This window comes from Pseudophryne corroboree, chromosome 5 (assembly GCF_028390025.1).
Source record: "Pseudophryne corroboree isolate aPseCor3 chromosome 5, aPseCor3.hap2, whole genome shotgun sequence".
Taxonomy (NCBI): Eukaryota; Metazoa; Chordata; class Amphibia; order Anura; family Myobatrachidae; genus Pseudophryne; species Pseudophryne corroboree.
Window position 1 is genome coordinate 158,429,073 of NC_086448.1, and position 12,564 is coordinate 158,441,636.

The 12,564-nt window shown below is 45.6% G+C and overlaps 1 protein-coding gene across 1 annotated transcript in view; it reads right to left on the reverse strand.

The window, feature by feature from the left end:
- Positions 1–12,564, reverse strand: part of ACVR2B (activin A receptor type 2B) — a 264,625-nt gene that overhangs the window by 50,599 nt on the left and 201,462 nt on the right. The window contains exons 4-5 of the mRNA XM_063921838.1: positions 6,989–7,143; positions 5,061–5,204 (exon numbers count right to left, since the gene is read on the reverse strand). Of these exons, the coding sequence (XP_063777908.1) occupies positions 5,061–5,204; positions 6,989–7,143 (299 nt within the window). The remainder of the gene's footprint in view (positions 1–5,060; positions 5,205–6,988; positions 7,144–12,564) is intronic.

The following is a 12,564-nucleotide window of genomic DNA, read 5'->3' on the forward strand; positions in this document are numbered from 1 at the left end:
ATTTATTTGCTGCCAAACGTGCCCCCCCTTCTCTTTTTTACCCTGATTCTGAAGCAGGACTGCAGGGGAGAGTCAGGGAGCCGTCCTTCCAGCGGAGCTGTGAGGGAAAATGGCGCTTGTGTGCTGAGGAGATAGGCTCCGCCCCTTCACGACGTCCTTATCTCCCGCTTTTTCTGTGTAAAATGGCAGGGGTAAAATACATCCATATAGCCCAGGAGCCATATGTGATGTATTCTTTTTAGCCACCTAAGGTATATACTGTAATATTGCGTCTCAGGGCGCTTCCCCCCCAGCGCCCTGCACCCTCAGTGACCGGAGTGTGAAGTGTGCTGAGAGCAATGGCGCACAGCTGCGGTGCTGTGCGCTACCTTAGTCTGAAGACAGGATCGTCTTCTGCCGCCGATTTCACCGGACCTCTTCGTCTCTTCTGGCTCTGTAAGGGGGACGGCGGCGCGGCTCCGGTGACCCATCCAGGCTGAACCTGTGATCGTCCCTCTGGAGCTAATGTCCAGTAGCCTAAGAAACCCGATCCACTCTGCACTCAGGTGAGTCCGTTTCTTCTCCCCTTAGTCCCACGATGCAGTGAGCCTGTTGCCAGCAGGACTCACTGAAAATAAAAAATCCTAAACTAAACTTTTATTCTAAGCAGCTCAGGAGAGCCACCTAGATTGCACCCTTCTCGGCCGGGCACAAAAATCTAACTGAGGCTTGGAGGAGGGTCATAGGGGGAGGAGCCAGTGCACACCACCTGATCCTTAAGCTTTTATTTTGTGCCCTGTCTCCTGCGGAGCCGCTATTCCCCATGGTCCTTACGGAGTCCCAGCATCCACTAGGACGTCAGAGAAAAGTAGGCAAGCATACTTCATATAGCATCAGCATATTCCACAGCGCAGTACAACAACAGGCTGGTCACAGTGAGGTCAGTAGTACAATGTTAGATGGCATGCACATGAATACTGGTTTAGCTCCCAAGCTGGCTGCTGATATTGTGTGGAAGAGCATTATTCTCAAGCGTTCCTGAATAGTATTTGCAATGAAAAATAACTGAACATGGAATAGGGTGGAAGAGAACTTTTGGGGGGAAAAAAAGCACTTCATTTATTCTATACTCGAGAGAAAGAAACAAAAACTGAAATATCCAATAAGTCATTTGCTTTATACGTAACGCTGCTAATCATTTCACTTTCCAAGGGCTCGATTCATATAGATAACAAAAAGAATCCATGAAAACCCTACTCATGCATTTGCTTTATACATAGCAGTAAGTAGCTTTCACTTTCTAAACACAATGTAAAATAGGCCGTGTATTTCTATGCGAGGCTGACCCTTGAGTTTCATCCACAGAGATGCCTGCTTCAAGGAGAGTCCCTGGAGCACAAAGTACATGGCTTGGTAATGAAAACAAAATTAAGAAAATCCTAGGGATTGTAGTGTCACGCAGATTAATGACCAAAATCACCAGGAATAGGGAAGTCTTTCCGCTGGCCAATTAGGAAGAGAACTACTTGCTGTTAAGTTACCATGCTTCCTCCTTAATGAGCATAGCACACTTTTTCCTACAAGTGCGCACTGTCATCTTCAGAGAAGTCAACAGAAAAGCAAACAACATTATAGTAGATACAACTGATTTAGTCTAACGCATATTTATTAATTAACATTTATGGTGGGGGGGATGATTCTCTCCTTTTTTTGTTGGATACGTGTAAGTAATGGGCACCTGGTGGGTGATACTCAATTATTTTGCAGATAGGCAAGAGTGCCATGGGCACCCATTACTTGTCACGGCCTAAACGCACCCATCTAAACCTGTGCAAAGTATTCAGTGTGCTGTGGAAAAATGGCAGTTTGGGCGGACAAAACCCCAACCTTTTGCGGATTTAAACTTACAGCAGGGTGTGGATAGAACTAATGAGTTATTCACGCCCCCTGGCACAAACAATTCTATAGCTCCCATAACTTTAAGTAGGAGCCCAAACACAAATGAAATCCCCCCACAGAGTGCACACACATTGCGCAGCGCTTTACAGATATTTAGTCATTCACATAACTCCCTGCCTAAATGAAGCTTACGATCTATATTCCCTACCACATGGACACAAATACCCACTAGGGTTAATTCTTTTTGTCAGAAGCCAACTAACCTACTAGTAGGATTTTGGATTGTGGGAGGTAACTAGAGTATCTGAAAGAAACAGACAAAAAAAACCCCACTGAGAAACCATACAAATTGCAGATAGCATAAGTACTAACCACTGTGCTGCCATGCTGCATACAATGCATTTTCTTTGTTATACCATGTTACTTAATGTTAATGGGAATGGGTCACAAAGAGGAAGATACTGTGAAACTATAAAACAAATGGATGTGAATTGTGCAATGCATGGATTACGCTGGACGTTTCCTGGTTAAAAAAAAAAAAAATCGTAAGAAATTGGTCAGGATAAACATAATAATACTTCGTATTCAGTGTGACCATTTGGCTGCGTAAGGCAGAGCTCTCACAAAGTACTATAAATAGTTGTGTTAGGGGCGTTTCTAGAGAGGAGGTGGCCTGTGTGGGCCACCTCCTCTCTACCTTGCAGCTCTGGGCACTAGGGTCCCTAGGGGACTCTGGCGCTGCCCCAGAACATAAAAGCGCATGCGCAAATCTCCAGTAAAATGGTTCCACACCATTATCCCAGTGATTTAAGGGGGCTTATCGTCAGTGGAATCCACCGTTTGCATCACTCTAGGTGCGTGGCCTAGTGGGAAGTGTTTGTGGCCTCATGGAGGGCCCCTGTTTAAAACACTCCGGAGTTATGCCCAGCATTCCCGGAATTGCTGGGCTGCCCACTTAGACTTTACCCGCACTGTCATCTCCTCCTCACTGACCGGAGTGGGCGCTGAATGATAGCTTCATAATGCAGCCCCCAGTCACATAATTCAACTAATATGGCAGACATTTTGTCAAGTCGGGAGCAAATTGTGCATGTTGTAATTGTAAAGTGTACATGGCACTTCCGCAAAGCATTATGGGACTATGGAGAAGTGACAATACGCTGGTAGAATAGAATTAGATGTATTCAAGTAACATTGTGCTTTGTATATTAAGCACTCTGCAGTTTGTATATATTTTTTTAAAGAGTAACAATGGCGACAGGAAAGCGCTAGAACTGGGAGTCAGCTGCAGACAAATGGCACAATGAGTCCTGAACTATGTTACACCCGACATAAAGCAGCTCTCTCACCTCTCCCTGGTGTGACTGAAAAGAGCCTTATGTGCAATTTACCTCTATAAACAGCTGGCAGGAACTGTAAATCACTGGAGCATATTATTACCATGATCTCCTACCAAACTCCCAAACACTCCAGACATACTACAAATTTATACGTTCAGACCTGCATTAGGAGCTTAGTTCTCGATTTTGTATTGTTTTAATGGTAGTGCCCTAAATGTTTCCTCACTTCAAAACCTGAGGGTCTGTAGCGAAGCTAATATTTTATATTTGCAAGGCATCCGAGAATCTCCGGAGCAGTTTAATTGTTTTGTATATCCTCAAAATGAGGCCTGGTCGCTCTCGGGGATGGGCAGCCTGCAGTGACATGGCAGTTCTCTGTGCAATGATTATGGCAATAAACTAAAACTACCATCTGCCATTACATGCATAAATCCAAAAGCAGCAATAAATGTGATCCGCTTCTACACTAACATCCTCACCCAGCTCCATGGACCATGGTTGAAGCAGTCACTGTGCAGAGCTAACGCTTGCCAGCACAAAATGGAGTTTGCGGTGACAGGGCTGCTCCAAACAGTCCCAGGATGTATGACATGATAGCAATATCAATAACTATATATGACTTTGCATAAGACATGGGGACTGCGGTATCTTGTAAACTGAAATGCTCATTAGCAATGGAATAAAAGTCCTCTATTTGTATACAAGGGGAGATTTATTTTCTGTATTCTGACAATTATGTTCCAGAAAATAACTATACAATATAATATTACATTACTGGACAGTACTTAAAGAGGAACAAGAACTACTGCTTGAAGAAAATTCAGTGATGGTGACCTTTGGTCAAGCATGCATACTCTCATCTCTCCTTCCCCTACGGATGGTCCTGATCGCTGTGCCAAGTGGTCATGAAACTTTAATATTCCTCACTCTCTTCCATCACTTTGAGTTTTGCATATAAAAACTTTGTTTTTTAAATATTTATTTCCAAACAACCAACAGCTGCATTTTTCAGACTTTATTGCTTTAATCACCAACCTTTATGTGTCTTTCCTTTCTTTGGCTGTAATCTCCTTCAGTCAACACCTTGCAGGGGGGAGAGCAGGGTCACGGCTGCTCTATATAGCACAGCGGGTGTGGTTCGTTTTATCGACAGTATCTAGGTCGACAATGTTTAGGTCGACCACTATAGGTCGACATGGATGGAAGGTCGACAGGGTTTCTAGGTCGACATGTGCTAGGTCGACAGGTCTAAAGGTCGACATGAGGATTATTATTTTTTTGGTGTCGTTTTCTTCGTAAAGTGACCGGGATCCCAAATTAGTGTACCGCTTCGCTCGCCATGCTTCGGGCATGGTGCCTTCGCTCCGCTACCGCTTCGCTCGGCACACTTTACCGTTCCAATAGTAGTCCACGTGGATCGTTAAGTATGAAAAAATCCAAAAAAAATAAATAAATGTGAAAAACTCATGTCGACCTTTAGACCTGTCGACCTAGCACATGTCGACCTAGAAACCCTGTCGACCTTCCATCCATGTCGACCTAGTGACTGTCGACCTATAGTGGTCGACCTAGACACTGTCGATCTTCAGACCGGATCCCAGCACAGCATCTACTCACAGTGCAGGGAGACTCTGGGGGCAGCCCAGCCCTCAATGATGGAAACAGGAGTGTATCACACCCCCTTCACTGTGAGGCTCCACCCCCTTTCTGGGTTCTTCCGGGGACTCTACTTTATCTACACCAATGTTGGGAGGTATGAAAATATACTTTGCTCACATATTCACAAGCTGCACAATTAAAATGGAGAAAATAGGAATATACAAATAAAACACTTTGATTTACCTGAATGGGAAAGATTTTCACTGCTACGTATTCGTTTATCAGCCTCGCTTTCCAAACACAGCCAAATCGGCCCCGGGCCTTGATTTCCAGTAGCTGCAGAGGCTTCAGTCCAACCAACGGCGATGGCGGAGGTGGGCCCGGATCCTAGGTAGATGGATACAAACGGCATTGATCTTTTATGTAACTTAAAGCGCCAAGTAACCCCTGCTCCCTCGAAGAGAACGAGTTACTAATTAGCCTGTGTGCAGAAAATAGATCATCTGCAATAACCTTTATGTCCTCCTTTGTGATTCGTGCCACCTAACATTCATTAGGCCAAAGTTTACAAAGATCTTTTTTTTTTTTTTTTATGTTCCTAAGACTAAAGTCTTCTAGGGAATGTGGCTGATTAGGACCAAGGTTTGTTGAATGAAATATTTTTGAAAGGCTTTACCGTTTCTATGGAGATTAAACACAGAACGGAATGGTGCAAATGCAGTAATAAACCACGCTCTTCATTTCATTATTTTGGCAAACTTACAAAAGCAGCTAAGCCCTCTGCAACTCACGTCAGTTACACTGATGCCTGTTTGATGAAGTGCTTTTGCTGCACAGGCTTCTGCCGCAACATGGCTATAAAGCACCTGATATAAACCATGTAACATTTTCTAGTCAATTAGCACTTTGGAATTAAAGGTATAGTAATTGTGATCCATTTACTCAAAAACAGTCTTGTAGCACTTTCACAAAATGCTCTCTTAAATCACATTTAATGTCGGTTAGATGGCACATGTAGGAGAAAATAGAATTCTTGTATTGATTCACAGCTTCTCATGGTTAAGGCTTGGCCGATACAGAACACATTCACACCAAGACATGCGTAACCTTATTAACATATGTCCAAATGAATGAAAATCAATAGTTATTATAGGTTTTAAAGGGACAATAAAATGGAGAAACGTATTCCGCTATACTCTATATAACACCTGGACTATAGAATAAGCAGTGATAAGAGCAGAAAGTCAGTGGAAAAAACAGTGGTAAAGGGACCATGGACAAAACAGTCCTGAAACGGTGACCAAAAAATTAAGACAATGCGCTATATCTACTAAGCGGCGGGTTTTCAAAGCCCCCAATGCTTGGTGATTGTGTCTGCGGGACTGCATGGACACTGCATTTAATATAATTGCTGCTTTAATTCTCGCAGGCCGTTTAGTAAATATAGGCCTAAATGGTCTGAATGTCTGACTCCGTTGCTGGGTATAAATAAGTAGACAGATATATGCCCGAAACATTGCTACATTATAGCCAGTTCTCCTTAAGCGAAGTCTGCAAAGTACAAATACAACACTTAGCTTGGTAGTTCCCAAACTGGGTGCCTCGGGGCACTTGCAAGGGGGCCAAATGTTGGTGGTCCAGGATCACATCAAATTATTTATGGTCAGTGTGATAGGTAAAACCAGTGCTGGGGGCTGGCAATCACAAAATATGTGGACAAGCAGATGCACAATCACATAACTGAGCCTTAGGATGACTGGTAGACACTATTTACTTAACTGAATATTTTTTTTCTAAATGAAATGACCAAAATGCTGATAATATAGGGTGCCATAGTAGCAGCTAGTTTCCATTAATAATAAACAAATTTCATTTGTATAAATGTACAGCTTGGGTATAAAGAGGGAGCACTAAATATTAACCACTAATGAGCTGACGTCCCACAGATTATTTTAATATATTATAATTAATAACTTTCTAAATCAAGTTATGTTTCTACATGTTATGGAAAAACTGCCTCCATCATCCCTGTTGCGTTTCTGACTTAACAGCACCAAGTCCAATTTTTATCACCAACAGCCAGTACAATATACCATGTCGCAACCCTTTCTCAATACATAAACTCCAGCTAGACCAAAGCCTGAAAAGAACTTCCATTGGGTCCCACTCACCTCATTAATGTCCACATGACCATAGGGAGGCTTCCGATGACGGTACATCCAGAATGCCAGCAGAATGGCCATAGACAGACCAGCAATAGGAAGCAGGGAATATACTAGTATGTTTAGCACGGAGGATGATTGCTGAGTCTTCGGATTAAACGTTTCTGAAATTATATTAAATTAACAAATATTCATCAGTTAAATCAAAATGCTTCAAGGAATCTCTGTAAGATACTTGCATACGTGTAACTTATTGTCAATCTAATCTTGGAAGGCATTATTGTTCTTGCTCTTTGTATACGTTTCAGCTTAGACAAACAACATGCTAATGTTCTGTACATACGGATATTTATTCAGATTATGAAATGTGTCAAGGACCACCCAGAATAACCACTATTGCTGCATTGCAGCCACAGGTCTCTGCAGTGCTGACTGCCTGGGCAAGAGTGGTTAATGCTAGACAAGACTCACTCTAGCTGTTGAAGAAGGTAGGATAGAATACATAGCTAAACAAAAGAACAGCTCCATCAGCTCTCTCTCCAATCAGAAGCCGCATTCATCATTTAGATTCTTGGCAGGATTTTGAGTTTTGCCCCATGTTCCCACTAGCAATGTTCTAGTAGCAGAGCATCTAGTAATGGTGGGATCACCCTTTATAATAAAAGGGAAAACATGAATATAAAAATAAGATTTTACTTACCGATAAATCTATTTCTCGTAGTCCGTAGTGGATGCTGGGACTCCGTCAGGACCATGGGGAATAGCGGCTCCGCAGGAGACAGGGCACAAAATTTAAAAGTTTGACCACTAGGTGGTGTGTACTGGCTCCTTCCCCTATGACCCTCCTCCAAGCCTCAGTTAGGATACTGTGCCCGGACGAGCGTACACAATAAGGAAGGATTTTGAATCCCGGGTAAGACTCATACCAGCCACACCAATCACACCGTACAACTTGTGATCTGAACCCAGTTAACAGTATGACAAACGTAGGAGCCTCTAAACAGACGGCTCACAACAATAACAACCCGATTTTTTTGTAACAATAACTATGTACAAGTATTGCAGACAATCCGCACTTGGGATGGGCGCCCAGCATCCACTACGGACTACGAGAAATAGATTTATCGGTAAGTAAAATCTTATTTTCTCTGACGTCCTAGTGGATGCTGGGACTCCGTCAGGACCATGGGGATTATACCAAAGCTCCCAAACGGGCGGGAGAGTGCGGATGACTCTACAGCACCGAATGAGAGAACTCCAGGTCCTCCTTAGCCAGGGTATCAAATTTGTAGAATTTTACAAACGTGTTCTCCCCTGACCACGTAGCTGCTCGGCAGAGTTGTAATGCCGAGACCCCTCGGGCAGCCGCCCAAGATGAGCCCACCTTCCTTGTGGAATGGGCCTTGACAGATTTAGGCTGTGGCAGGCCTGCCACAGAATGTGCAAGTTGAATTGTGCTACAAATCCAACGAGCAATCATCTGCTTAGAAGCAGGAGCACCCAGCTTGTTGGGTGCATACAGTATAAACAGCGAGTCAGATTTTCTGACTCCAGCCGTCCTTGAAATATATATTTTCAATGCTCTGACAACGTCCAGCAACTTGGAATCCTCCAAATCGCTAGTAGCCGCAGGCACCACAATAGGCTGGTTCAGGTGAAACGCTGAAACCACCTTAGGCAGAAAGTGAGGACGCGTCCGCAGTTCTGCCCTGTCCGAATGGAAAATCAGATATGGGCTTTTATACGATAAAGCCGCCAATTCTGACACTCTCCTGGCTGAAGCCAGGGCCAGTAGCATGGTTACTTTCCATGTAAGATATTTCAAATCCACCGATTTGAGTGGCTCAAACCAATGGGATTTGAGAAAATCCAAAACTACATTAAGATCCCACGGTGCCACTGGGGGCACAACCGGGGGCTGTATATGTAGTACTCCTTTTACAAAAGTCTGGACTTCAGGAACTGAAGCCAATTCTTTCTGGAAGAAAATCGACAGGGCCGAAATTTGAACCTTAATGGACCCTAATTTGAGGCCCATAGACAATCCTGTTTGCAGGAAATGTAGGAATCGACCCAGTTGAAATTCCTCCGTCGGGGCCTTCCTGGCCTCACACCACGCAACATATTTTCTCCAAATGCGGTGATAATGTTGTGCAGTCACCTCCTTCCTGGCTTTTACCAGGGTAGGGATGACCTCTTCCGGAATGCCTTTTTCCCTTAGGATTCGGCGTTCAACCGCCATGCCGTCAAACGCAGCCGCGGTAAGTCTTGGAATAGACACGGTCCCTGCTGAAGCAGGTCCCGTCTTAGAGGTAGAGGCCACGGATCTTCCGTGCCACACGCCCTGGAAGTTTCTTCCCTGTGTGACCGCTCCCCAGCCTCTCAGGCTGGCATCCGTGGTCACTAGGACCCAGTTCTGTATGCCGAATCTGCGGCCCTCTAACAGATGAGCACTCTGCAACCACCATAGCAGAGACACTCTTGTCCTTGTGGACAATTTTATCCGCTGATGCATCTGCAGATGCGATCCGGACCATTTGTCCAGCAGATCCCACTGAAAAGTTCGTGCATGGAATCTGCCGAATGGAATCGCTTCGTAAGAAGCTACCATTTTTCCCAGGACTCTTGTGCATTGATGCACAGATACTTTTCCTGGTTTTAGGAGGTTCCTGACTAGATCGGATAACTCCCTGGCTTTCTCCTCCGGAAGAAATACCTTTTTCTGAACAGTGTCCAGAATCATCCCTAGGAACAACAGACGTGTCGTCGGGATCAGTTGGGATTTTGGAAAATTCAGAATCCACCCGTGTTGTTGGAGCACTACTTGGGTTAGTGCTACTCCGACCTCCAGCTGTTCTCTGGATCTTGCCCTTATCAGGAGATCGTCCAAGTAAGGGATAATTAAGACGCCTTCTCTTCGAAGAAGGATCATCATTTCGGCCATTACCTTGGTAAAGACCCGGGGTGCCGTGGACAATCCAAACGGCAGCGTCTGAAACTGATAATGACAGTTTTGGACCACGAACCTGAGGTACCCTTGGTGTGAAGGACAAATTGGAACATGAAGGTAAGCATCCTTGATGTCCAAGGACACCATAAAATCCCCTTCTTCCAGATTCGCTATCACTGCTCTGAGTGACTCCATCTTGAACTTGAATTTTTGTATGTACAGGTTCAGAGATTTTAGATTTAGAATCGGTCTTACCGAGCCGTCCGGCTTCGGTACCACAAATAGCGTGGAGTAATACCCCTGTCCCTGTTGTAGGAGGGGTACCTTGACTATCACCTGCTGAGAATACAGCTTGTGAATGGCCTCCAATACCGTCGCCCTGTCGGAGGGAGACGTTGGCAAAGCAGACTTTAGGAAACGGCGAGGAGGGGACTTCTCGAATTCCAACCTGTAACCCTAAGATACTACCTGCAGGATCCAGGGGTCCACCTGCGAGTGAGCCCACTGTGCGCTGAAATGTTTGAGGCGACCCCCCACCGCCCCTGAGTCTGCTTGTAAGGTCCCAGCGTCATGCTGACGCCTTTGTAGAAGCCGGGGAGGGCTTCTGCTCCTGGGAAGGAGCTGCTTGTTGCAGTCTCTTACCCTTTCCTTTGCCTCGGGGCAAATAGGAATGTCCTTTTGCTCGTTTGTTCTTATAGGAACGAAAGGACTGCGGCTGAAAAGCCTGCGGCTTTTTCTGCTGGGAGGTGACCTGGGGTAAAAAGGTGGATTTTCCGGCCGTTGCCGTGGCCACCAGATCCGATAGACCAACCCCAAATAATTCCTCCCCCTTATACGGCAATACTTCCATATGTCGTTTGGAATCCGCATCACCTGACCACTGGCGCGTCCATAAACTTCTTCTGGCAGATATGGACATCGCACTTACTCTTGATGCCAGAGTGCAAATATCTCTCTGTGCATCTCGCATATAAAGAAATGCATCCTTTAACTGCTCTATAGTCAGTAAAATACTGTCCCTATCCAGGGTATCAATATTTTCAGACAGTGACTCCGACCAAGCCACGCCAGCACTGCACATCCAGGCTGAGGCGATTGCTGGTCTCAGTATAACACCCGTATGTGTGTATATACTTTTTAATGTATTCTCCAGCCTCCTATCAGCTGGATCCTTGAGGGCGGCCGTATCAGGAGACGGTAACGCCACTTGCTTTGATAAGCGTGTGAGCGCCTTATCCACCCTAGGAGGTGTTTCCCAGCGCGCCCTAACCTCTGGCGGGAAAGGGTATAATGCCAATAACTTCTTTGAAATTAGCAGTTTTCTATCTGGGGTAACCCACGCTTCATCACACACTTCATTCAGTTCCTCTGATTCAGGAAAAACTATCGGTAGTTTTTTCACACCCCACATAATACCCCTTTTTGTGGTACTTGCAGTATCAGAGATATGCAAAGCCTCCTTCATTGCCGTGATCCTATAACGTGTGGCCCTACTGGAAAATACGTTTGTTTCTTCACCGTCGACACTGGATTCAGTGTCAGTGTCTGGGTCTGTGTCGACCGACTGAGGTAAAGGGCGTTTTACAGCCCCTGACGGTGTCTGAGACGCCTGGACAGGTACTAACTGGTTTGCCGGCTGTCTCATGTCGTCAAACGACTTTTGTAGCGTGCTGACACTATCCCGTAATTCCATAAACAAAGCCATCCATTCTGGTGTCGACTCCCTAGGGGGTGACATCACCATTACAGGCAATTGCTCCGCCTCCACGCCAACATCGTCCTCATACATGTCGACACACACGTACCGACACACAGCAGACACACAGGGAATGCTCTGATAGAAGACAGGACCCCACTAGCCCTTTGGGGAGACAGAGGGAGAGTTTGCCAGCACACACCCAAGCGCTATAAATATATATAGGGACAACCTTAATAAGTGTGTTCCCTTTATAGCAGCTCAAATATTATAAATATCGCCAATAAGTGCCCCCCCTCTCTGTTTTTACCCTGTTTCTGTAGTGCAGTGCAGGGGAGAGTCCTGGGAGCCTTCCTCGCAGCGGAGCTGGGCAGGAAAATGGCGCTGTGTGAGGAGAATAGGCCCCGCCCCCTTTTCGGCTGGCTTCTTCTCCCGGTTTTTTTGGAACCTGGCAGGGGTTAAATACATCCATATAGCCCCAGGGGCTATATGTGATATATTTTAGCCAGAATAGGTATATTACATTGCTGCCCAGGGCGCCCCCCCCCAGCGCCCTGCACCCTCAGTGACCGCTGGTGTGAAGTGTGCGGAGAGCAATGGCGCACAGCTGCAGTGCTGTGCGCTACCTCATGAAGACTGAGACGTCTTCTGCCGCCGGTTTCTGGACCTCTTCTCTATTCGGCATCTGCAAGGGGGTCGGCGGCGCGGCTCCGGTGACCCATCCAGGCTGTACCTGTGATCGTCCCTCTGGAGCTAGTGTCCAGTAGCCTAAGAAGCAAATCCATCCTGCACGCAGGTGAGTTCACTTCTTCTCCCCTAAGTCCCTCGTTGCAGTGAGCCTGTTGCCAGCAGGACTCACTGAAAATAAAAAAACCTAACAAACTTTTTCTAAGCAGCTCTTTAGGAGAGCCACCTAGATTGCACCCTGCTCGGACGGGC